Consider the following 27,651-nt stretch of genomic DNA (forward strand, 5'->3'; position numbering starts at 1 on the left):
TTCATTGGTAAGTTCTGCCCTGCCCAAGGATGAGTGATCAGGAGTTTGCAGGGAACATCCAACAGGAGGAATTGTATTCCTATTAGCACATTTTGCTCTGGGCAAGTATCAGCCTTGTGCTTGTGACTGTTCAGACAAAAAAAGCTGCTACTCGTAGTTCCTTGTGTGTCTGTGGAAAGGAGCATTTTCTTGTGAGTAACATCAGAAAGTCAGTGAATTTACCAGTGCATTTAACCCAAAGAATTCCTGTCCTGTAAGAAAAAGTCAGGGAAGTACCCACTGTGTAGTGACTTAGTACATGCTGATGTTATTAATTTGTGTTGATTTTTTCTTTTTTTCAGATTTCACCCATGGCAAATATAATTTCTTCTTTGCATAATAAAAAACTTAAGGTTGTTGAGGTTAATGAACGTGTTTGTTCACACTGTTCTAATAGGTTACATGCCAGAGTAGGAGCCAAAAACATGAGTTCTCATTGTGGTTCTGACATGCAGTGTAAGAGTGCTGTTCCCTGAGGTTCATTTTCCCAGACAGACAATGAACTATGGGGCTCTTCATCTGAGGTTAATTGGAGTCTCTGCACCTTTCCTTAAATTAAAGAAATTCCCTGAGGAAATTGATGCACCAAATGAGTCTCAAGAACTGTACATTAAATTTAAGGTAGAACTGAGAAAGACAAGTGCTAAACTGTGACCTCACCAGAGGAACACAGCAGTGCATACCAGCTGTGTGTGTACCATAGATGCTTTCCAGGGAAAAGCAAAGCCACTGCCACTCTTAGAAGTTTCTAATTCCTGAAAGATCTGAGGTTATTCACATTTTAGACCCAGTAGGACCAAGATACTTTCTAGTTGTGCAGACCAAGTTACCCTGTAATGGAAAATATTGATTTTGCAGCTAGAAAAAGTCTACCCACTTCTTGCTGAAAAAACAGAGGGCAGGCACTGTAACAGTTTGTGCTATAGGATAAGGGAGCAGCCCCCTGCTGTCCCAGCACTTGCCTGAATACAAACAATGAGTCATATGACAAAGAAACCTTTAGTTTTTAAAGGATAGTTCTGAAACCGAAGGGGTGTCTCAGGCATAATTCATTCCTTCCTGCTCCTGGATGGAGGAAGATCAGCAGAAACTCTTCTCCTTTCCTTCATGTCCTGAGGGCTACCTGTGGAGCATCCCTAACACTGTCTGCATGTACCCTAAAAAAGGGAATGGCAGCATGATGTGGGAGCCACCGAGAACCCTGGGGCAAGACATGGGGTCCTGCTGTGAGAGACACCCTATGTCCTCACCCCCTTGGGAGAGAGGACAATGCCTGTGGGACCAGGGGAGGCAAGCCCATAAGGATTGAGTCTTCTCTGGGGGTTTTCAGGTTCTGGGAGTTACCTTGGATCTGTGCTGCAGAGCCAAAACTCCACAAGAAAACACAGTAACCGCTGTGAGGGAACAGGGCTCACATCTGGTGTAATCTCCTGCTGCTTGCTCTGGCAAATTCCTTTCATCCATATGTTGTTTTCTTGAAAATATGCAAGATGGGAAAGTAGTAGTCTCTGGTTGTAGGACATAATCCTGTAGGTGTAGGACATGGGTTTCTCTTCCTTTGGAATTCCTTATTTCTTCTAAAGTTAACTCTGAGTCTCCTTGAGGACATAATAAATGCAAATAAAACCTGTCTTTTTCTTACACAAGCAGAAGTATTTTCAGTTTGCTCTTTTAGGATGGTGGTAGTTTATGTTGGGTTCCTGAGTTAATCATGACTTCACAGGCGTTCTTTCCAAAAAAAGACTGTTTATTTTCAGATGTAAAACTGAAGTGTAGGAAGACTTCCTACACTGAAGTCACAGTGCCTCTCTCAGTATCATAAGGCAAAACATCATTCTGGTAAGTCAGTGGTTGTATTTGGAGCTATTCCATATTGGAACCCCTGAGAAAAGGTGGGCCAAATGCATTCTTTTTTTTCCCCAGAGTTTGGATATGACCAATTCCATGTTTCAAAGCCAAACTGACATATTGCTCATAACTAAAACCAAGCAACAAGAACAAAAAAAAAAAAACAAAAACCACAACACAAAAAACAACAACAACAACAAGAAAAACCCAAAAAAAAAAAAAAACCGAAACAAAAAAAACCAAAAAAAACCCCCAAAAACCTAAAGAGAAAAGATTTAGATTCCTGATGGGAGAAGCATGAAATGGATCCTGTGTCATTAGGCTAAGCAGAAGAGCCAGTTACTCACTGCAATTAAAGATCTTCAGTCCAAGATATGAACTCCAGCACCACTATTAAAGAATGTCCTCGAGGCACCTCATCAGATCTGATGTATTCTGAGTATTTTTGGAAAATACATATGGAATCAGGTGAGAAGCAAAGCCTTTAAATAACCCTACAAATTTGAAGTGTCAAAGAAGCACTTTTAAAGCATCTTGGGGAAAAGAAACAACATCCTTTGAAGTGGAGGCAGGTTGGATTTGAGAATGAAGCAGCTTTGCAAATTTAGACACCTGCTTAATTAGAGGATGAATATGAAATCCTTAAAAGGCTTTTATGAGGCAGCACTTCAGAGAACAAGCATCCCTTTAGCATCGGCAGAGAAGAGCTGTTGGCTATTATCTCTGGAGCTGGGTCAAAACCAAACATATTAGCAAAAAGCACTCTCTATACATGGTGGGATGAGCTGTATGCAATTCCTGGACCTCAGACAGGAACTCTTTTGAAAGAACTGGGGACAGCTGGAGTCGTGGATGCTTTAGGAGGCAATATGCAAATCATTATGCAATCAATAAATAAACTGACTAAGAAAAAAATGGGTAGGTGACAAGAGGCATGCAGTCACGTAAACACAATCAAGATACATTTTGTTCATGATACTGTTGTGCTTCAGTGGTCTGTCTACAGTCTTCAACCAGTAGTACCAGAACAGGAAGTAAAAGAGAGAAAACCTTTCCCATCAATGTCTAAACAGGGAAAAGCCCATCTGTTTTGATGGAGCAGTGAGGAGAAGGTAATGGAAATGAGCTTTAAGAAATGCTTGTAAGAGCAAAGGTCTCTGCTGTGCCACTTTAGGTAGAAACATCTGGGAAAAAAAAGAGATTTGTTTTACCCCCCTCAAATGAAGGAAAACTGCAAAGTTTGTAACTGACAAGTGATGAGAACACGAAGCTGCCAGAAGGGAGATCCTTTTTCTTGTGCACTGGCCTACATGAAGGCAGAGCAGACAGTGCTCCTAATCAAAACCAGGGAAAAGGCTTTTAATAGGGCACACAGTGATTCCAAGAACTCTGTCAGTAGAGAACTCAGTTCTGACTGTTTATGTAGGAATGGAAGTTTTTTTGGAAATGTCCTACCTGCTGTGGGAGGTGTGTGGTCTTTACCAGGAGACCACTGCACGTATTGCATCTCTTCAGGGGTACTGAGAGCTCCCAGGAGAGCAGCTAGGCACCTTTACACCCGACTGTGCTTATTTCAAGAAAGGAAGAACAATAATGGAGTTATTGCTGAAGAAACAGACCTTTCCTTGCCAGACTATGGCCAAAATACAGAGTTTCTCAGCTGTTCTCAAGGTCTGCATCCTTTGAGCAAAGCATCATCTGATTAAAATACATTTAAGATTTTATAAGCTTTGTAACTTACATCACTGATGAAAAACACTCAGAGGGAAAGAACAGAAATTTTAATAGACAACGACAATTTCCTGCTGTGGATTATTTATTTTTATTCCCAATCGCAGTTCACTGTCTTTTACAAAGCACGCTGTTCAACTTTTCAAAGTAGCCTTGTTCTTCTTTTAAGACATTGTTCTCAGACTGTTTCTTTAAATTGCTTGCATTGTATTCAATGCTGAAAACAAACTTGAAGATCACTGTGCTTATTTCAAGAAAGGAAGAAGAACAATAATGGAGTTCTTGCTGAAGAAACAGACCTTTCCTTGCCAGACTATGGCCAAAATACAGAGTTTCTCAGCTGTTCTCAAGGTCTGCATCCTTTGAGCAAAGCATCATCTGATTAAAATACATTTAAGATTTTATAAGCTTTGTAACTTACTTTCATCACTGATGAAAAACACTCAGAGGGAAAGAACAGAAATTTTAATAGACAACGACAATTTCCTGCTGTGGATTATTTATTTTTATTCCCAATCGCAGTTCACTGTCTTTTACAAAGCACGCTGTTCAACTTTTCAAAGTAGCCTTGTTCTTCTTTTAAGACATTGTTCTCAGACTGTTTCTTTAAATTGCTTGCATTGTATTCAATGCTGAAAACAAACTTGAAGAAAATTGACAAATTTATGCAATAAAAATATAAGCAGATATACTGCAAATACAACACGTGCTTGGGAAATAGAAATATATATTAGAGCTCGAATACAGCTTAGGGCAAAACCAATCTATTTTGGAACTTAAAATACCCAAGATACAACTAATGTAAGATAAAAATGGAGCAGCCTATTAATTCCTGTAAAGTAAAATGTACTAAAACAGACTAAGAGGCCATAAACCAGTTATTTAAAAAGCTAAATGGCAAAGCACATATTTCACTAGAGTTTCTATCCCAGTGTAGTGTAAACATTCATGCTGTGTTAGTGCTGATACCAAAGAACAGGAAGTAGCTGTATTATGCAACAAATTGCAAGGTTTGGTGTACTGGCTTCCATTTTTATTCCAATAGGGCTCCATAAAATAAGTGGGATACAAAAAAACATATTCTGTAGTATTGCTGCTCCAAAAGCCTGCTCCCAACTGCAGCTGCAGTATTTTGGGAGGAGGTTTCGACCCTGCTGCTCACCCCTAATGCAAAAGCTCAAATAAGTCAGGTAAATGCATCTTCTCATTTCTCAGTGAGCCCCACTGACTGCCCGACTGCTTCGTGGACTTGTCTACAGCTTTTGCCCACACATGGCTTGTCACCTGTGAGCCATAATCCTGAGCTCTTTTACAGCCCAAAGCAGAACTGAAGGGTAGATGTGCTCTTCCATGACAACCAGGTAAACTCTGACGCTCGCACGGAACCCAGCCCCACTCAGGGGGATCTTTGTGAGGCCTAACATCCTGCTTTGCTTTCCTTCCAAGCTGGATGTTTAGCATAATATAGAATAATGTTTGCTTCTGTTCAGAAGAAATTCAATTTCTTCACTCTAGAACTGCAGTAACTCAGGAATTTGTGATTTTGCTCATCTGGAAACTCCTGGATAATTTTACCTGAAACTGAATGCAAAGACATACAAGCTTCAGCTGAGGCTGTGCACAGCTGCCTGCCCTCTGCTGTGTGAGCTTCCCTGAAGACATCACAGCTACCATCAGTTTTCTCCAACGAGTCTTGCTTAATTTTTAAGACCAGTTCAAGACCTGGATCCTCTTTTAACATGAAACAGGAAAATCAGACTTGATCTGCCTCAAAGCTTGATCTGTATCAGTGAACCTTCTCTGAGAAAGAATTCCTACCCTAGGAGATACTCACAGAATAAATATCTCCTTGTAGCCCAGCTGTAGAACCAACTGCTGCTGGAAAAGGCCCCTGCTGTGCCCTAGGAAGGGAAAATGCCAGCAGACTCAGGGCATCCCATGTCTTACAGGTTTGTGTTACAGGCATGAGACACTCTCTGATCAGTGGCTGGGGCAATGCAAAAGTTAAGCAAATTTTGTAATCCCTGCAGTTACTCTTGATTTTCTGCACCTGCAAAAAATGGGCAGGAACTCCCATTCTTGGGCTAGATACACATGTCAGGGTAAATTTGCATTGTTAAACCAAAATCAAGGACTGAACTGATCTATAGGAGCTTAAAGTATCTTCCCACATTTCACACCTCCAGAAAAGTATCTTTATTTTTGATTTCTCAATTTTGTATGTGTGGAGACTGTAAACATTTTTTTAGATCTTCTTTTTAGAAAGATCAAATTATTTTCCTCAGTATTTTGTGCATTTAAATAGAAAATTACTATTTACCTAGAAGCTTCCTTGCAAGATTGAAGCAATCTGGTTTAATTTTCACAAGTTTAATACAGCATTCTCAACTTCTGAACTGTATATATGTATAGAGGAATGTGAAAATTACACTAATATCTATGGTCTTGAAGTCTTACTGCTTTCCTTTTTCATCACTGAATAAAACAGGCTACAAATTTGGGATGCTGTAGCTAATTATGGGAAAGTGGTATCAGACTTCCACCATCTTAACTATATTTAAAATGTCAGTAACTATTTTAGGTGCAGTAGCCTAAAATCCTAGCCTGGCTCATAAACCCAGAAGATGTATGAAAACGTGCTTTTGTGTTCCCCTGAAAAGTAATTTTTACAACTGTGTATTTGCAAGGAGTTCACAAAACTAGCAATGCATTTATTTTTCAAATGAATTGTCCATAGCCTGTAGAATAATTCAAACAGGTGCTAATTAGGTGTACAGAAAGGCCACTGAGGACAATTTATATATCCCCCTGCAAGAGAAAAAAACCTGAATAAATATTAATTGCTTATATTATACAACTAATTATTTTTAAGATGGCACTAAATTAACTGCAAATATTATAATTACGAAGTACTGAGTAATTTACTAAAGATTAATTGAAATGATTAAGTGCAAACAGCATAATTTTGCACTTTCTACATGGAAAAAAAGAGACGAACGTGGTTGTTAGTGGGTATTTAATGAAGCACTTCAAGCACATTGTGAGAGCACCAGTGGCCCCTCTTTGATGTGCTCTTCTCCTGGAAAGGTATTACAGGATTTCCAGAGGGGGAAATCCTTGTAGTGTTGGTAATGACCAGAATGCCTAAACCAGTCTATTTTAAGGACAGTGACATGGAGTGACACAAAAACATTTCACCATGGTCTGTCCAGCAGCCTCTTCTCCAAGCTACAGCAGCTGCAGCTGCCTCCTGAGTAAGGACTGAAGCAGCTGTACGTGCATTGTGCAGTTGGAATGCATTCCTTGCAACTGGCAAAAGGATATTGGAAATATCACTGTGCAGCAATAGTTTCAATGCACTTTGCTGAATTCAGTAGCAGCTTCCTGCTGTGCTGTGTGAAGGTGCAATGGTGATGTACCTGGAGAAGGGAGAGGGACTGGAAAAAATGTTCCATTTTTCCATGGGTGATTTCTGTCCTAGGAGTATTCTCCATGTTAAATGCAGGATCTTTTTCTGAATTTACTCGCTGTTTATTACAATCTCTCACCCAGTATTTTTTTTTTTGGTGGCTTAATATTGAATATAATTCAAATGTAGTTATTTAGAGAATGACATCGGAACACAGAAGAGAATTCAGTACTGAGAATAATTCGAGACTTCTGAGGCAATGGGAGGAAGATAAACTTGTGTTCTTTTTGACTAACGCATGTCAGAGCAGTAATGACATTGACTGGAAGATGTTTCACTTTTCAGTGACATATGCCATATGTCATTACAAGAAGCACAGAGAGCAGCAAAATGCAATAAATGAAAATAAATACTCTGTACTTATGGCCAGTTGTAACATTAAGCCCTTACAATGTGCAAGATAGGGAATGTGTCCTACAGAACTAAACTTGACCACGTGAGGAGACATGAGGAAAGCATGTATATCAACTGATTTCCCTTTAAAATGGATAGATTGCTTATCAATTTTCAATAAAAGGCTGGAATCCCTCTGACACCATGCTAGCTGAAAATGGTGACTGTAAACTTTGTTTAATGTGAAGAGTTCAATTCAGGAATGTAGGAACTTTCTGGATTTTTTGTCCTACTCAGTATCTCACTTCAATGTGTGTTCCAGCTCCTTTCACTTCAATAGACCTTGCTTAAAGCTAATAATATGCAATACTGAATATCTCAGGAAATATGGGCAAAAAAGCTTGACTAATATTAAAATCAAGTCTGCAAACAACATCCATTAGGACAGCATGAAGAAGACTCATACAGGATGAGAGAGAAAAAGCTTGACTAATATTAAAATTAAGGTGGATGAATGACTAATATTAAAATCAAATGGATGTTGTTCTCTGTAAACAACATCCATTAGGACAGCATGAAGAAGACTCATACAGGATGAGAGAGTCAAATTTAAATTTTCTCTGTATGTTGCAGTCTTGGTATCAAAAGGGAGTAGGGCTATTTTAAACACAGGTCTGATTTAAGAGATCAGAGAGATGTGAATCTCACAGCCAGATGCCCACGCACAGAGCCTCTGAAGTCAACGCAGCTGGACAGTATTATTTGTGTGCCCTTATCAAGCTCTGACAGACATTTTTACCTCAAAAGGTTCATTACTGAGAGATCAGAATCACAGTTCCTTATGCAATAACGAAGCTGCACTAGAAGAGAGGGCACAGCACTGGCAATGTGCAAGCCAGAAGAAAGTGCGAGAGGCCAGACTGTGTAAAGCATCTAAACTGCAAAAAAAAGTCCAATTCCTAGCAGGTGGCTGTGAAGTTGTCTGAAAGTGCAGTCTCTTGATTCTCTGCTGCTCTTTGCCTGGCCAGTCTCCAAGAGATGATTTGGAGAGGTGCAAAAGCTGCTTGAAATTAGCTGAGAGCACTGGGCTCAGAGCAGCCAGCTGGAGGCTGCCATGCCCTGGCACCCTGCAGCCACCCACGCCTCTGCCCACCCCTGCTCATCCTCCCCTGGTGCTCCACAGCCAGGAAGGGGACTGGGGACACGCAGACCTGAGCCTCTTACAGGAACACAGAGCCTGAAGAGCTGTGAAACACTGAGAACTGACACTGTGCCCATGGCAGCTTTGTCTGATTTGGTAAAAAGCCTGCATCACTCCCAACAGAAAATTGTACATTGATTTTACTCACAAATGTATGACAGCAGTTACTTTCCAATGCTGGCATTAACAAATGTGGGCACAACAAAACATTCAAAGGAAGTCATAGCAAAACAATAAACAATCAGAAAGCAGTGGCTAAATACAATTCATAACTGTTAGGCATGGCTACAGCAATGCTCTTAGACTGGTACCTTATTTTACACTGAGATTACACAGACAAGTTCAGAAGTATTTTGAATTTAGACCTTTGTAATTACATCATAATTACAGTGTCCTGGGTAACAAACTAATACTTTGTAAAGCAGGTATCTTATTCATCTGAAAAGGAATGCCTCCTTTATCTGACACAGCCAGTTGGTTTTATCTTTGCTGGTATAGATGGTTTGTTTGATGGAAAACATTTGTTTGTAAAAAATGTAAATGTAACTGATCCTGAGGGGGGAAAAATATCATAAACCACCAGCAGAAATAAACTGCACTGCCCTTTAAAATGGCACCATTTTTTATGTTCATTGTGAACATATTTCATGCTGGTTTGACCAGTTCTCTTCTTACAGTGTAGAAGTGTTTTTGCATGAAATGTATTAATTGATGTAGAGCCCTCTCCCCTCGTTCTGCAGCAAGTTGTGTCTATCAAAACATTGGCTGAGTCCAATGAAATGAGTTGATTCTACTTCACCCCACGATGTGAACTTGTGTTTTGTTACAGAAACTTTTAAAGGGTTTTCTTGTTTAGATCAAGAGATGAATACAAATATTCGCCAACCAACTCCCAAATCCCAACCCTTGATTTTTTAGAGGTTTCTGTTTAGCAAAATTATGCCATTTAGCAACAACAAATAGCTCCCTGGGTGAATTATTGCATACTTGCCTCCTGTGGGGTTTCTGCAGCTCCCTCTGCTGCAGCTGAACATTGGGCCGGCAAGATCGCCGCTAAAATATTTTCCAGAACGTTCCTCAGAAACACACCTGGCTCTGGCTGATCAGGTTCCCTCTCTGCAGGTGAGAAAAATCTGAAAACTCCAAACTGCACAGCTGACATCTGGCAGGACTGGAGCCCAGCCCTGAAACCTCATGCACAGGAATCCTGATGGACACTTTCAGTGCCTGAATGATGACTGAGCCCTGTCAGTGAGAGAACACTAAATCAGCAGTCAGGCTGACAACATCAGACAGGGATGGCTCCTGTGAACCAGAGTGCTTGGTGGGGCAGGTGGGGAGTGTGAGCACCGAGGGTACATTTCTGTTTGTGCACTGAGAGCTCCTCTCTGACTCAGCCATCAGTGCAGGATTCTCTAAGACTGCCAGGCATTAGAGAGTCCTTCCACTGCACAAAAGATGGGACTTGCACACCTCCACAGGTAAAACAGCACTTTTCCAAAGGGCACTGAAAATGAATACAAGAAGCAGCATTTTTAATTATGGTTCCATAGACTGATGCAGCTCACAAACCCTGGAAAACACAGGACAGCCATTTAAATACTTGTGGGAAAACTGATTTTCACTAACTGGACTGGGAAGTACTCCTTAGGGATATTTATATCCTTACCATTGTGAAAAATCAGAGTTAAAATATAAAATACTTGATGTTAATGTATCTTCTCAATTTTATTTCCTGGTTTCAATATTACAACTGAATTATCTGTTAGAAAATTTAGCTGCTGCCACTTTAGAGATGCTGCCTTTGCAGCTGGGTACATCCACAGTTCTGATCATACCTTTATGTCATAAATATGATCTAGGAACCAAAACTGGGAATGAAACTCAAGCCCCACCTTTGCAAACATAATTAGACATGTTCACTGATACTGTCTGGAAGTGTGCAAGCATAATGAGCCTTTGTTCTCTTATTGTCTGCTTGTTCTGCACTATTGTCACCTCCTGTGTGGTGGTACCCAGCAGTAATCCTGGCCCATGGCACCTTCTTTGAGTCAGGCTTCTATAACCAAAGTTGCCAATAAATTGCCTGAAGCTGGTTAGTGAGACATGGGGCTCTTCTTTTGAGTAATCTCAGTGACTGGGTAACACCAAGTATCAAAGAGATGTTTTACAAAAACCAAAGGCAAGTGTTTTACATTAAATCTTACAAAACTGTACATAAGAATAGTCTACAACATGAAAATGGCCATTAAATGGTTGTAATAGTTATGAAATGTAGTAAATATAACAATTCTAATGTTTCATATATTTATCATATTAATCACTGTATTCATACAGTTGTGTTTGTATACATATATTCAATGGCACTGTAAACAGTTGTTGGAAAACACACATTAACTCTTAACCCATTAGAAGTTATATAGTACTTTTTCATCCAAAAAGTTAAAATGCATCAATGTAACATTGACTTAAAAAAAATAGCCTTGTAATATAATGCACATTTGACATTTTCTAGGGTAGGAATCAAGATGAGTGTAACAGAGAATGTTCTAGATTTCAGAATGTTTTACATTTACACCTAACGTGATACAAAATTCGAAACATTAAATGTAATTAAATAATACAGTTTATGAAACAGTTGATTTCAGAGATCCATAATACACAAAATCTAGTTAGTGTCTAATGGGAGTTTCCAATAATTTATATCTCTGGGACCTTTATGGAAAACTTAAGTTGGTTTTTACTATTTCTATGTAATAGGCAAAGTAAGTTTGAACTGAATTATCTTTTTTTTTTCTTTTTCTTTTTCTTTTTCTGTACAGAGCTGCATTTAGGTGGATAAAACATTATTATGTTTATTTATGTTTCCCTTTGCTGGACATTCATCCAATAAGCCTTGAGCATATGCTTAAGCATTTGGTAATGACATTTTGTGGGGCAGGGAAACTTACTATCTATGTCTCTCAGTAAACAAAGTGGTTCTATTTTTTTCCACAGTTAAGGCAACTATACTGAAATATTAGACACACCATATGTTTTTATGTTGCTTCCTACAATCTAAACAATAAGAGTGAAAAGAAGTTTCAAACATGCTTTGATCTTCTTGACCACTCAGGAATTTCATCAAGCTGGTAGAGAGCACTTCACACTACAGGGCAGCAACCTGGTACCTGGGCTGGTGGGAGGTGTCCCTGCCATGGCAGGGGGCTGGGACTCCATAATCTTTAAGGTCCATCCCAACCCCATAACATCCTACCATTCTGTGAACTGTAGCACAGCTTGTTAGCTGCTCACTTAAAAAAACAAAGTATGGATTGCTTTGAATTTGAAGACTGACCATTCATATAACTTACCAGAAAAATGAAACAAATAATAAACAGCCAGTCAGATTCTAGCAAATGAATTGATAAAAACAGTAACACACACATACAGAATTTCTGGGTTTTCAGTTATTTCTACCCCATAACTTAAGCTATGCAGACCCTTGTGATCATCCTCGCTGTACCTTGGGTGAGCTTTGCCAAAAGCTATCTTCAGACACTGAAAGTGATGACACTTGGTATCTGCCAACTCCAGCATTTCACTTTGTATTTATCCTAACAAATCACATCAACTAGAGAGCCATTTCCACTTGTTTCCAGTCGGGTAAGGCTGCAGGTATCAATGACAGTGAACAGGAGCACAGCAGCTGCAGGGCAGTGCAGCTACAGGGGACAGAGCCACAGAGCTGCAAGTGCTGCCAGAACAGCAAGGCAGGGACTCAGGGCTGGGCTGCTCCCACTGCCAGTTACACTGTGCTTGGAGGATGACTTGACAGTGCTTGTGGTGGTTGTGGTGTCAATCCTTTTCACGGTTGGTTTTGGTTCATTTCTGCTTTCTGGATGGGTTTTCTTGTCCTTGAGAATATCTGGAAACATGAAAGTGAACATGAGATTAATCACATATCTTTTAAATAGTGCTTGAACATATTTAAATATTGCTGGAACATGGAGTACACTCGCTCTGAATAACTGAAACATGGATGAAGACTGATGGGGCACTTGCCCTCATGTTTTAGTTGGGCTCAGTGGGGCTGCTCTCCTCAGCACCCACAGTTTTGCTTGTTGAGCAAAAGGCAGTCTCCTGTGCCTGCCTGGGGGTTACTCACAGACACAGCCTGAGCAGAATAACAGGCATTCTGCATTGCAGTGGCTGGGCTCAGAACCTCTTCCCTCACAGAAAGCACCTTCAGTTTCACCTGGGCTGGGAACGAGCCCATGCTTTAAAACGTGGTTAGGGTTGAGTGGATTTGTAGCAGGGTGCAGTGAAACACCCTCCAGGCTGGTGGGGTGCTGCAGGAGACTGGATATTGACTCAACACAATCCCAGAATGGTTTGGGTTGGAAGAGACCTTAAAGATCACCTCGTTCCACACCCTGCCATGGGCAGGGACACCTTGCACTATCCCAGGTTGCTCCAAGCCCTTCCAACCTGGCCTGGGCCACTGCCAGGGACCCAGGGGCATCCACAGCCTCTCTGGGCACCCTGTGCCAGGGCCTCAGCACCCCCTGAGTACTGAACTTCTTCCTAGAATCTAACCAAAATCTCTCCTCTTTTCATTTCAAATCACTACCCCTCGTCCTTTTCTGCCTGTGTCAAGGGTCACTCTCCCCCCTTTCTGTGAGTCTCCTTTAAGCACTGGAAGGCTTCTCCCTCCAGATGCATTTTGAGGCAATGCCATGTATTTTTATATAAAGAATTGGATTCAGAAGAAAGTGGAAGTGGCCCTTTATTGCAAAAACATGGATTTGTTTTTTTATAGGGAGAAAATAATAAATCTTTGGTTATGAAGACATTTCCAAGCTATTTGCAAATATTACTGAGACCATATTGCCCTTAAACCCTCTCCTGACATTGTGGAGAAAAAAACAAACAAACAAACAAAAAGACTATTTCATCTGCTGAAGGGATGATGATTTTATAGTCAATCTGTAAAAGCATACCTGAGTGCTCAGAAAGAACAAAAGCCTACCTGGAAGAATTTATAATTAACAATAAATGTTCAGGTCCAAGTTTAAAGGATTTGTGTTACTAATGAATGCAGTGCACATACAAAAGAAAGCAAAAGGCATGGATTTGTAATGCAGATGAAACAGCAGTCCAATCTTAAAATGAAAACTCTGAATCACAGAAGCAAGTTCCTGGCAGAAACTGGAAAGATGGAAAGTATTCCAGAAATGTAAATGCAATCTGAGATCATTGTCTGCATGTCAGTAGCTCTGAACAACCATCAATAAATTCACTTGATACTAAAAATGAGCTATTGTATTGGGAAAGCACACATTGTTCTTTTGCCAGAATAAACTGTAAAAGAAATGCAATGAATTCCTCCATTTTACCATAATATCAACATTAATCCCAGAGGAATGTGTGATTCCTACACCTGACTCAAGAGGGACTGCAGTGAAGGGACAGCAGCTGGCAAGGCATACTTTGGGAAAAGGGTATTCTGACATTGTGCTTGAGATTCCTTATGGCAAAGTGCAGGCAGAGCTCTCTGTGATTGCAACTTGCAGTGGAGCTCACAGAAAGGAGGGGGAGAAAAAGCACGCTCGAAATGTTTAGAAAATATCAGTATTCTGAGGACATTTAAAGAAAAATGGACAACCTTCAGACTGTCATTAAAGTAAATTAAGAATAAATCATGGAAATAGGTGTGCTGTGACACTGCCTCGAGTCCTTTCCATCACTGTCACTCTCCTTTGCAACTGCAGTAAAGGCACTATTTCTCTGCTGCCTCTTATATCATCCCAGCCTGCTGACTTCAGCTCTCTGGGGCCAGCTGATTAAATTAAGACCTCACTCAGGTAAATCCATTCCCCTCTTTCAGCTGGCCATGTCCAGCATTGTAACTTGATTGGCGTCTATAAATCGGGCAGACTGAAATGTATTAATTCGTTTATTTTCTTACTATTGACTTTAACAAAAATCTAGGGTAAGATTTAATGCTATCAGAGAGACTGTTGGTTTTTAAAAGCTTTCCTCTCAGTCACTGCTTAATGCACTACATAACAAGCGTTAAATAATACATTAGAAAATTCAGCCTTTATCCTTTCCAGGGGAAGGACTCCATTCTGAATTCTCTCTCTGTCTTCACGGCAGAGGATCTTCCGATGCTATTCATGGCCAATTCTAATTTGGGATCTAATTGTGCAAAACTGGCATTTTATTTATAATGCTCTGTTTTCTGCTTTCTTAAAAATAAATAAAAATAGCTTAACTTTCAATTCAGTTCAAAATCTATTTCAATCCTCTATTTGGTTTTTAAGGCACAAATTTCAGCAGCATAAAGATTTCCCATTTTATTCCAGTTTCCTCAGAGTTCCTGTTGCTTACTCACTCCATGATTTTGGCTGAGACTCTGAGTTAAATGAGTTTTTCCTCTTAAATCTTTTCCTCTGAGTCAGAGATGGTTATGTTCAGTCTACTACTGACATTCAAAAGGCAAAAAAGTACTGATCATGCTAGGAAAGAAAAAAGTGCTAGTGTGAAGACTAGCACAGAAATGAAACTTCAGTCTCAACAGAGCAAACTCCAGATGTTCAGCACCCATGAATTCAGCCCCCGGAGTATGACTTCATAAAACCAAACCCACAGCTTTGGTTTGATCTCCTGTTTACTTTCTGAATTTTAAAGGCCTTATGGTTGCCCATTAGAAGCTTTCTCCATTGCTAGAAACTTCCTTCCACCATCAGTTCCTCTCTGTGTTGCAGAAATGGAGTGGTTGAACTCTCTGAAGTCTCCAGCTGCCCCCAGCCTGACCAGGGGATGTCCTTTGGACATGAACATTGTTCTGTGCTGTTTGTTACCACTGCACCATGGTGGTGACACAGCCACTGCAGTGGCGGCTGCGCGTTCCCTCATCCAGCTCTCAGTGAGGATATTCAAATCCTGCCAAAAAGGGTGCTTAGTGACGGCAGCTGGCTGCCAAAGCAGCCTTTCCGAGCAGCCTTTCGGGACTCCTGCCCAGGACAGGGGCTGCTGGGGTCACTGAGGATGGCTCAGAGTTCCTCCAGGCCCCGTGATTACAGCTCAGTTAGTCCAGGGGATTGAGTCCACTTCCTCAGCTGAACTCTCATCTCTGTTAACTGCTGCTGAACTCACATCTCGACAGTATAAACAAAGCACAGAATGAAAATGACTTGACCTTGCTGTTGAGTGCTCAGGATTATCTTCACCTCCAAGCTGTAACCACAGATTGCTGCCCAGGAATGCATGTGCTGCTCCGGCGGCACCGAGCTACTCACAAATACCTCATGGATCAATACTATTCCTCAGAGAGACCAGCTTAGCATGACAGGAGAACCAAAACTGCCACTGACATCTAATTTAGGAACAGGAAACCTCCGCTATAGTGAGGGCTGATTATATTTTTCAAATGCATTCAGTGAGTACACCTGAATCAGAGGCAGTAAAGATTCTAGGACAAAACAATGCCATTATAATTTTTTTAGGTTATTACCAGGTCATCAGACAGAAGTTCAAGTCATATTCACAGCCAAGCTGTCTGCTCCCCCTTCCTAGGCCAAATGATTTTCAGTTTGCTACTGCTAGGGATTACCAAAGATGTAACTATTTACTGGTGTTCTTGCATGCTATTGCTCTCCAGTGAGTGGTATCAGCAGGGCCTGCTTTAATCTGTTCATTTTTCCTACTGTCCTGCCAAGGGATGAACAAGTTCAGCTACTTAACAGAAACCTCCTTCCATTTTTGTCCTTCTCTTTATCTGATTTGAGCTCAGTCCTTTCTCTGTGATGGCAAATGACGACCTCTGCTCGTCAGGCACTGCCAACAGCCTGCGTGCCTCTGAGGCTGCAGAGCCTCTCACCAGACAGGGGTACTGAGAGGGGAGGCAGAATAAAAACAAACCAGAGAGATTTGCCAGAGCAGTCCTGTAAATGTTAATTACAGCAGCCTGGTTTCTAATGGAGCAGGGCACTGACAGCAGAGAATCCATGCTCATCAATCCACTGTGGGGATTCTGGACATGTTTCCATCAGTTTTAACCTGGAGCTGCTAGAGAGAACTTTCTACCCAGCTATTTGGGGAGACAAAAGAAGCAGAGATTGTTTTTTTCTGCTTTCCCCACGTTAATTACATCAGTAATTAACCATTTATATACTCTTATTTTCTTGTCCATGTCTTTCTAGACTTTCATGCAAACACTGTGCTTTGAAAAGACAGACTGTCAGCATCTACAATAGCAAATTAATGCCTTGGTCTTGAATGCCTCATCAGGGGTGTAATGACACTCATAATACAGGTCTGAAGTGAACTGGTCAGCAGCTGCAGTTACTCTCCACGTTGGAGCTCAGTTGCTTGATAAATTTCCCTTCGATCACAGGCTTGGGTTTGGCTGACAGCTTCATAAGAAATTAAAGCTAGGTGCAACTTGGTGGAACAGGCTCTTAAATTACAGTAGATGCTGCAGTGTTATTATTAGCTTTTTATCACCTCGGGTAGCAAAAGCTGAAATTACTTTTACATATTCAAAGGAAGAAGCTCTGAAATTGCAAAACAATGTTGTCGCCATAAAATGTACCAACAATTTCCAAATAATCCATTATCTTGACATTAAGACCAGCAATAATTATTTCCAGTTACAGCTGCAGCAGACAAATGGAAACAGGAATGCTGTGGAAATGGGAATGTGAGAACTCCTAAAGTGTGATAACTCGTGATGCAATTCCCCAAATTCTGGAGTCTGTTATTTTGGTGTGTGTGATACCAGTCAGTAAAAGGTGGGTGTAATGTATGCTTGGTGGTGCCAGAAGAAGGGAGCAATGAACAGCTCTGTATGTACTGTTCTACCATTTTCTATTTCAGCCTGAGAACGTGCTGTCCAGAGAAGCCTTTTCCCCACATACCTTTTAATGGAAACCTGGTGTTAGGAGGAAAAAAAACATCTTTAATCAAAAAAAGGAAGAACTCCAGGAGTTTTAAGTGCCTAGACCACTCTCCCCACTGAATTCCTGAGTGGCATTTTTTCAGCTCAGCCTTTCCAGAAGACCTGTGGGACAAGATTATGGGGGTAAGCTGAATATGTCCCAGTTCAATTCTGAGGTCTTTCCATTTCTCTCTTTAAGAACTTTCACTTTTTTAAAAGAATGAGTGAGGGGATAATCATAAATTGGGACCAGGATTATCTATTTCCAGGTTTTAGTTCTATATTAAGCTCTATGTGATCTTTGACAGATTGCCATTCCCTGTGGACCAGTGAGAGAACTACTTTACTTCCTGCACATTTTGCACATTCTGGATGCAAATTCTTCTGTCTGAGAGCCATACCCACCCTCAGAAAGCAATAACTTTGGCTGGAACTTTCAGGAACTAATTCAAATGCAATAAAGAAAAGGCAGGAGCAGCCATGAGACAGTTTGAGATGTCAGGTGCCTGGAAGCCACACTTACATGAAATGGCAGGTCCTTCCCCTTTTCCCAAGCAACTTTTTAGTCCATACACTTCTGAGTGTAATGTACATGTGTACAGAGAGAGCAGGACATTATCTCAGCTGTCCTGCTCTAAGGAAAGCTGTCACTCTATGTGTCTGGCTTCTGATATACAGTGGCCATAGCAAACCCTGCAGGATTTTGAGGAGCTACAATACAACTATATTAGTTCTGGGTTTAAAAGTAAACCTGCACGTAGAACTGCTCCTGCCATGGTAAATGTCAAGCAGGAACAATCCATCTTTTCCTTGGGAAGAAATAATCCAACCTAACAAACCTCGTGTGATTCAGCAGTACTTCCATTAATCAATCAGTCATTTGCAAGAAAAGGTTTTGTCATTTTGTTTCTATTAATATGGGACTTACTCAAATGCAGACAAGCTGAATATAAGCTTAAAACATGCCAAACATATTTTACATTTCCTGGAAACATGTGTTTTTAGTCTAGTCCTAGGCACATGTTTGTGGTTGCATGTTTATGCTTGTTTAGTTTGCCGATACCTCGTATGTAGTGCACAGCTGACATGATATCCTGAAACACAGCATGGAAGTATCTGTAAAACATGATGTTCCCAGTAAATCTGTGGAACATTTGTTGTAACTTTCTTGTAATAAAAGAAACAACTCAAAAGCCCTGTGACAGCCTTCTGCCTTCACTGTATGGTGCAATTAATTAGCTAAGTTTGGAAATTGTGTACATGCCTCATTGGTGCTATCAGGAAGACTGCGAGCGATCCCGATCCCGCATGCCTCGCATGCTCCAAACTCCTGTTAAACTTAATGGCAGTTTGGGGGGATGCAGGAATGCAGGGCTGACCTCTATGGTTAAAGACGAATGTGAGCTCCAGACTTCAAAGATTAGGTGCCCCTGCCAGTCTGGAGTGTGCAAGTGATCAGCACGCCAAGTGCTGAAGGCATCTGCTAAATATCACGCCACAGCTCAAAGCTGTAATTAAGAAAAATATAAACTGGCTCGAGGAAGAAAAATATTAGTAATAATTGAAAATGCTTTGGCTCTTGCTTTTGTCCTGATGATCTCATTAGTTTTGGTTACAGAAACAGTTCTCACACTGCCTGACGTGGGGCATGCTTTGTTTGTGCTCTCCTTCTACCCACATCTTTCCCAGTTAACTTTTATTGCTCAATACAAAGGTCAAATCGAAGGCTTAATTAAATTGTATGTGGGGAAACTATAAACTTATTTTGGAAGGGAGAACAAAAATATTTAAAGCCATCCCAACTCCTCTCCTCCAGACACTCCTTAATTTCTTGGGAAGAAAAGGAGCATGTGTTTTTGGCACTCTTTCCCTTAAGGAGAAACTGCACCTTTTCTGGCTTCAAAATTTACATTTTACGGATATCAAACCTCTTTCATAACCTGCTAATTGTATTTGTAATTGACATTTGTAATGAGGATTTTAATTTAGCTCTGCTGCTCCAAACACAGAGAGCTCTATTTTGTAACAGGCCTGGATATGATCTTATACTTCAGCAGTGTAAGTTCAACTTACAACCAGGACTGGAAGTTCCCTTAAACTTTGCTTAACTTTAAACAGAACCAAGATAAATGCTATTACCCACCTGCTTAAGCTAGGCATGCCTCTCAGGTCTAGAACTGAAAAGTAGGTCTGGAAACACTGGCAGGTCTACCTAAGCAGCATTTACAGTTTCTTCATGCCATGAGAAGACAAGCACATAGCTTGAGAGCAAGGTCAGGTGTGAGCAGGCTACAGCCTGTGTACAGCAAGGCAAATCCCAAGGGATTTCAGGCTGCCTTGTGCCAGGCTGCTGCCCAGGCTGTGTTCACGCACCAGTGAGGTTCTCAACACCCAGTCAGCTGTTGCCCAGCCCTAGGGACAGAAGGATTCTCTGGATCCTTCTCCATCTCCAACAGCCCTCCATGGTTTGTGTTTGTGCAGGTGGGCGCACACGAGCCCTGGGAGCTGTGCTGGGGGTGGAGGATGCCCTGCAGGTCTGCTCTCCTCAGCCAGACCTGGCCAGGACAGGCCTGTGGGATCACACCGAGTGCAGGGCAGCAGAGAGGAATGTGCCAGCTGGGGCAGCAGTGACAGATGGTACCAGGGCTCAGACCCTGCCTGTGAGTGATTTACAAGGGGTGCTTGCAGCCAGGTCTCTTGTGCACTGTCCAGTCACAAGAGTTGTGCAGGGAAGGACATCTCAGCCTGAAGCAGGCTCTGCTTAGACTGCCTGGGTCTACCCTGGAAGCAAACTGGAAAGAGCTAATCAATTAACTAAGACGGTGTCAGCCAAAAGAGAAGTGACAATAGGAACTACTCTGTGTCCCTGCATGAGATGTGTTCACATCTCCCCAAGGGGATGGCAGCAAGGGGCAGGGCATGGACTGCTCTCTGCTCAGGAGGCCATCCTCTCACATTTTAGCAAATGCAGATCCCATATCTGCAAGGAGTGAGCAGGAGAAAATCAGCCACTGCAGAACTCCCTTCTCACCAAGTGCTGGGACTGAGGGCAGAGCCCTTTTAGCCCAGCAGCCTTTAAAGAGAGGCAGGAGAATTCAACACAGGCACTGCAGGCAGCTCGGCAAAACTGCGAGTGAATGGCCACAACTCACAGCAACTCCAGGAAAACAATCACAAGCATCTCTAGAAGATATCTGAAAGGGTCTTTTCACCCTGCAAGCAGGCTGCTTTCATCATTCCTCATTCATGAAAAGCCAGTCAAATTCCTCCAGTTATTCCCATTGCTCCCTAGAAACTTGGGCAGATAAAGTTCCTGCTTTAAGATTCTGAAGTCACCAGATTTCAGTGGCAACAGAGAGGGTTTAAGATGCTTCCTGCACTTCTGTTATTTTTGAGCAGCCACAGAACCTTATACTAAAGATCTCTTAAAGAGGTTCAAATAGGCTATAATAATAATAATAATAATAATAATTGATGTCACATTACAGAATAAACATTGAAATCACCTCAATCTACATAGCATCTGATTGCTTTTAATCTAGATGATAAAAATGATTAGTTGTAATGCCAAAAAATACTTCTAGTCCTTATATCAATCAGTAGGAATTTTATTTTTATTGAATCTTTCCAGTATTTCATTTCACTCAGAACTGAAATCAAAAGAAACTGTGGCAAGATATTATCCTGGATTAATCATTTGAGCCTGAACATCAGGAGTAGTACAGAAAAACATCATGGCATTAGGCTTGCTACAGCTCTGGTATGGGAAGCTTTAATTAGTCTTTTCTCCTGCAACTGGCAACTCCTCAGCACTGCACATCCTGTATCTCACACTGCTGGTTTATCCGGCCGGCCAGAGCCCAGCTCCATCACAGCTGACAGTTATTGACAGGGAGGATGATTAGAGCCATCACTCTGCCGAGGAGCTGCAGCAGCAAGAACATGTTTCATGTAAAATACCAAAGGGCTTAAAGCATTATCTTATTAGTAGCATGCAGTGAAACTGATGAACCCTTATCACAGTCAGCAGGATGATGAATATCCAAATCAACACAAACGGAAAGGAAATATACAACCAGCGTAAAAAATAAACTTTTCTAATAGAAACTCTTACAAAAAGAAGCCCCATCCAATTAGCGTATGCATAAGGCTATGTTCTGGCAGTGTTCAGGCTGTGGGGCAAATTAAAGGAAGGAAATTCTTGTCTGGCAATGATCCCTTTCCCTGCTCTGTTTTTGTAAGGATCTGAACTGCTCCCTCCAATTTTCATGGAGTCACCTACAGAAAAAACACCAGACTAAGCTGAACAAGTGTGCCAACATTGGTACATTACAGACTGAGGGCTGCAAATCATCTCCTTTTTTGGGTAACAACACTGCTCAACTTTACCTTGGCCAGGGTTCTCTCACTTGGCCAAAAGGAAAAACATTACTGCCATTAGTCCTCATGGGCTAAACCCCCCTCAAGGCATTATCTCCATGATGAGAATGCTTAAACACACCATTTTGAGAGTGGTAAATCCTGCACTGGAACCCAAAGGTCTGGCTTCTCTCTGCACTGATGTGCTCAAGCTTGACTGCCAAGGTGACACCAGTGACAAAGCCCAAGGTCCTTCTGCAGGAACCTGTGCATGGATCCAGGAGATCACACCAAGGGGCTTAGGGTGGGTGGTGGTGACAAAAACTGCTTGTTTTTAAGGACAAGGAAGCTGCAGAGCATGCAAGTGTCAGGGTGTGCCTGGAAATGTGGGCAGAGCAGTGAGGACCCCAGATGAGGGAATTCAGTGGGCTCTGATGAACATGAAGGACCATCGTTGCTGCTTCCATGCACAGGACTGGCAGGAACATACACAGAGCAGGTGGTTTGACCTCTGTGTGTTTCCAGCAGGCCAAGGAAGCTTTGACAGGCCCTCAGTCTGCTCTGGGATCTATCAGTTATATATATTTTCCTTACTGCCACTTCTTCCTGCCACAGGAGCTCCAATAAAGGGAACACCCCACTGGAAGTTCATGAGAGCTGACACCGTGTGCTGCGAGGGATCTGTTTGCACTGCTGTGGTCTGTTATGCAAATACACATCAGTGGACTTTGTACAACATAAATTATGTAAATATCCATGCAGAGACTCTTCAAAATGCAGATTACTTGCCTGATGTTTGGAGACAATAATTAAGATCTCTGATGTGAACCTGTACTTGGGATTGCTGTACAACTTGGGCCAGCCTGTGTCTAGGCCTAGCAAACCTCATTTCACATGCAGATTCCATCTTGGTAAGAAGAAATTTGCAGTCAAAGTTGACTGTGTCATAATCTACTTAAGCCACATATCACTGACACCACAGGTTATAAGAGATCCTTGAATTTACAGCTGCAGAAGGGCTTCATAAGATCCTACCTGGAATTTACGTATACATTTGTTCATTCAGGATTATGAAGGGTTTTCCTTTTTAATTAAGAATTTGAAGTTTACTTTGACACATGCCAGGCATCCACACATCTGCATGAGGGCAGGGGGCTCATCCTTCTGTGGGGGCAAGGGCTGGAGTTCTCCAGGGGGTTCTCCCCCACTGCAGTCTGCTCCTGGCCTTGGCTGAGACCTGAGGCACAACCAGCACAGACAAACTGGACCTGGGCTGGACCACGAGCTCAGGGCACCAGTTTGACACAGAGGCAGGGCCCTGCTCCTCAGGGCTCCCACTCAGGAACCAGCTCAAGCAGTGTGGTGGTTTAACCCCAGCTGGCAGCTGAGTGCCACACAGCTGCTGGCTCAGTCCCCTGTCACTATCTCTGAGGGCAGGAGAATTAAAAAAAAGTACAAAAGTAAACATACCAATAACTGTAATGAAAAGGAGAGAAGAACAAAACCCAAGAGAAGTCAGTGATGCTCACAACCTGCTGGCCACACCCAGCCTGTCCCCAAGCAGTGACCAGTGCCTCCTGGCCAGCTCCTCCCAGTTTGTATACTGGGAATGGGGCATGGAATCTCCCTTTGGCCAGCTCAGGTCAGGTGTCCTGGTCATGGTCCCCCTCTGCACTTCCTCAAGGCAGGGCATGGGAAACAGAAGGCCTTGACTCAGGGTAAGCTCTGCTTAACAACAATCAAAACATCAGTGTCTTATCAACATTATTCTCATCCTGAATTCAAAACACAGCACTGTACTAAGATAAAAATTAACCCTATCCCATCTGAAAACTGGATAAACAGTTAGATTTTTTTTTTTTTCACAGAGAACACTAAACATCTCAGGTTGGGCTCAGTAGGCCCATTCCTGCCATCTGACATCTCACAAAAATCTAGGCCAAGAAATATATCCTTTCTGGAAAAGAAAAACATCACAGACTGTCTACTTGGGTAAAGAATTTGGAGAAACTAGGTTCTCAGGAATAGTAAACTGAGCATCTGTTGGACTTCATTAAATTCTTATTTAACTTGAGTTGAGATCAGTGAAATTAACCTTTATACCTCAACTGTGCTCTTCCTGCTTGAAGCAGCTGAATCAAAGCAGCTTACCAAGGGCATCCTTCTGCTTTGTAACTTCAAAGAACATTTATTCAGAGGTAGCATGTGAAGTTCACAGAACTGGAGCCAGATGATAGAGAAATCACTGCAAACTGAGGCAGGCAGGAAAAATACCTAATTTAAAGATAGACTAGAGATCTGAAACAAAGGTTCATAAAGACTGGTGTGTTACAAAGCAGAGGTAACAATTTGCCAGACAGGCAGACACAGTGCAAGGGGAATGGAAGAGTCTTTCTAACCACTGCTGCTTACTGTTCCCTGAACCACAAACTATAAAAAGTAAAGGAGCTCAGAAGATTATTTGCAACCATGCAGTTTTCTCTACTGGCCTGTGCAGGCTCTTCAGGACATGGACAGTAATTTCTGTGCACCTACAGTAGCCAAGGTTGTGATCTTGACTGGGGCATTCATGCCCTACTTTCAAATCAAAAATGGGAAGAGATACACAGTGGTAATTAAAGGGCAACAAAGAACAACATTCAATTAAACTCCAGCATTTACTGGTATCCAGAACAGTTACCAGGTTCCAGCCATCCATAAGGTTGCAATCAAACCCTAAACTAGAAACCCCAGAGATCTACAGCCCTCTAGTTACAAACTTATATTAGAACCATTAAATAATTAGAAGGGATAGAACTGATAATTTCACTGGATTTTGTCCAACTGACCACGAGTGTATCCAAGTCTGGGATATGCACTGAGACCTCCCTCTATCACTGACCTGCTACACTCAAGCACTACAGGCTCCTGACATCTCCAAAGCTGAGAGCAAGTCAAGGAAACAGAAATACTCCTGTGATGCGTCACCCAGCCATGAGAACCCCTCAGTTCCACCATGGATATTCCAAAGAGCAGAAGGTATTGTGAGATGAGACCTTGCAACACTCAGAGCATTTATTTCTAGCTCCAGAGTGGGAGAAGGCAGGAGAAGATAGGATCTTGTATCTGTTTCTCTGCAACAAATTGTTGCACCTCACTGAATATCAAAAGGCAGTTTAGTTCTGCCATTGACAGTAAATGAAAAAAATTGCTGTGGAGTGACAGTGGTCACACAGCTCTGTGCAACTTTAATGGAACTAATAACTTAGTTCCCTTGTAAAATACCAAGCCTTGTTTGTGCAAGGATTACTGTAGTAACATCCCTTAGGAGCAAAACAATTCCTTGTACATGGGCTGGTGCACAATCTCTTTCCCACAGCATACTTCCACCAGCTTCCAATAAAAAATCAGAAGAAAAATTGCTTGACTTGTGAGTTACAAGCCTTACATCAATGTGCATTTCAAAGTGGACTGGGAGAAATGCCTGAAGCTTGCTCTGGACTTTACTCTCACTATCCAGTTACACAGGGATGCTTTTTGGTAATAGGTTTTGCTTAAAACTGACACCTCTCAGAGAGAATTAATTTTACTAAACTGTCTCCAATTAGTGTGGCAGAGCATGGGCAGGCAGAAAAGTGGTTGCCCCACACATCTGGTGTCCCGTTCAGCCAGACAGGAAAAGGAAGAGGATGGTGGCATGGGGCACATGGTGACAAACAGGAGAGCAAAACCTCCAATTGCACTGGCAGTGGCATGGGTGTGAAGGGCCACAGGAAAGGCCCATCACCAGTGAAAGGGAGACCAGGAGAAATGTGATAAATGGTTCAGGGTGACAGAGGACACTCAAAACCAAAGGTATTAAATGCCTTCTCTGCCCTGGCTTTGTCAACAAGGTGATTGCTCAGGTTCCCATGGCTCAGTCTGGGGAGTGAAGATCCCAGGGCAGAGGAAAATCGAATTAGGGACTGTGTGTTGGCAGTGGGATGAGGAGCAGCACTAGAGCTGTGCAGGAGCTGCCTGTAGGGTGCTGGGAAAGCCCTCTTGGTGAAGGTTTTAAAACCCAGATGAGGCACAAAGGGATGGGTTTGTCAGAGCTGACTCTGGCCTGGGACACTAATCCATCCTAGAGAAGCTTCTCTATCACTGTTTTCAATCTTCCAATGATCCACTCATTTTGATGAATCTACTCCATGTGAAAAGCAAATGAAAACAAAGTATTCAATCAGTTTGTGACTAAATTTGTAACTATCTATAAAAACCAAGGGTGAACATCTTGTAAAAAGAATATACACTGGCAGCTATTGCTGATGAAGTGCTATCGATAGGCATTAAAGCTGCAAATGGCAAGGTGTTGGCAAAGTGAGAGGAATTGCTGCAGAAAGTAAAAAGCCAATCTGTATGATGAACAGAGTGTACATAAAGTACAGCAAATTACCAGACACACTGCCATGGGAGTACAGAGGCATGGGAGCTGATTAAGGAGTCCTTGTGAAGAAATCTTGAAGGCTGGCCAGCTCCCCCTAATTCTCTGGCAGGCGCGGCAGCCGCGCAGCCAGTGAAAAGAGCACTGTCTGTGATGTGAGCACACGCAGCCCTGCATTACAGGAGATGATGGATGTGCCATACCACAGCAAATGGCTGCTTGGAACTGCCACCCCGCTGCAGAACAATCCTGCTTTTCAAAGCCTCAGTGCTCTTGGCTAAGGGCCAGAGAGGGAGACTTGCAAGGCGCAGCTCCCGGTTCCTCCGTCAGGAATACGCCGGGCGCATGGCAGGACCGGCCGGGCGTCACCGGCACCTCGCCAGGGTGACACTGGGGGCTCTGCTTGCTGAACACCTCACCCTGCACATTTGTAACCTGAGAGGGACATGATGGCCATAAGTCCTCAGGAGCCCAACAGCTGCTGATCTTCTCTAAACACAGGAACCTGATTTTTATTTATTTTTTCACTTCCTGGGTTTTCTCAAGACATTCCTTCTTCCTATTTCCTTCTAATTAAATACAATGGAGCCTTGCTCTTTAACCTGCTAACTAGAGAAAAAAATTAGTGACTTTCTGGTCATTTTAAGAGCCATCAAATTGTTTAGACTGGAGAAAACCTTTAACATCATGAAGTCCAACCTCTAACCCAGTACTGCCAAATCCAACACTAAACCCTGTCCCAAGGCACTGGGCAGGAGCTTGGACTAGATGATCTTTAACAAAGGTCCCTTCCAACCCAAGCTATTCTATGATTTTATGAAAATATTAATTATTTGAGTACTGTTAATAATGACTTGTGCCAAGGAAAAATTAACTGGACTGAATTTGATGTAACTGAAAGATGAGTTTGGCTTAGAGTCACAAAAGGACTGATTAAACTCAGGTTTTGTACTGAAAGACTATTCTCTGCTTTACCAGCTCTCCAGGAAAACTTCAAGGCAGCAAAATCACAAACACGACTAAATTTAGTCTGATTTACCTGTCCATTTGAAAATTACCAGTGCTTTAATTCTTCCTGTTCCTGAGACATTCTGCTTTAAATAAAAGCTGAGTAGGCAGAGGTAGCCTGGTAAAAAATTCATTACTGTCTTTTTGCTTACCTATTGAAAAGGAAAGACTCCCCCAAATTACAAACATAACTGCTTTAATTGGGGATTCTGGGTGCAGCAGCAATGGAAATAATAAAGCATGCATGAGATTATGATTGTTGAACTTTCATCAGCTTACTTCATCGCTCTACAGCCAAAAATAATCGGAAATAGGCAACTGCAAACATCAGCCAA

At 42.0% G+C, this 27,651-nt stretch overlaps 1 protein-coding gene across 3 annotated transcripts in view; it reads right to left on the reverse strand.

Moving 5' to 3' along the window:
* Positions 1–8,743: 8,743 nt before the first annotated feature.
* The window catches only part of LOC120511239 (glypican-5-like), a 353,927-nt gene continuing 335,019 nt past the window's right edge, over positions 8,744–27,651 (reverse strand). For 2 of the 3 annotated variants that reach the window (XM_039728014.1, XM_039728013.1), the window contains one exon: positions 8,744–12,528. In XM_039728014.1, coding sequence (XP_039583948.1) covers positions 12,326–12,528 — 203 coding nt within the window. In that variant the 3' untranslated portion in view covers positions 8,744–12,325. The remainder of the gene's footprint in view (positions 12,529–27,651) is intronic. The other variant, XR_005629689.1, reaches the window with a different exon arrangement.

The sequence above is a fragment of the Passer montanus genome, unplaced genomic scaffold, assembly GCF_014805655.1.
Source record: "Passer montanus isolate IOZ18808 unplaced genomic scaffold, ASM1480565v1 scaffold63, whole genome shotgun sequence".
In the NCBI taxonomy this organism is placed as follows: Eukaryota; Metazoa; Chordata; class Aves; order Passeriformes; family Passeridae; genus Passer; species Passer montanus.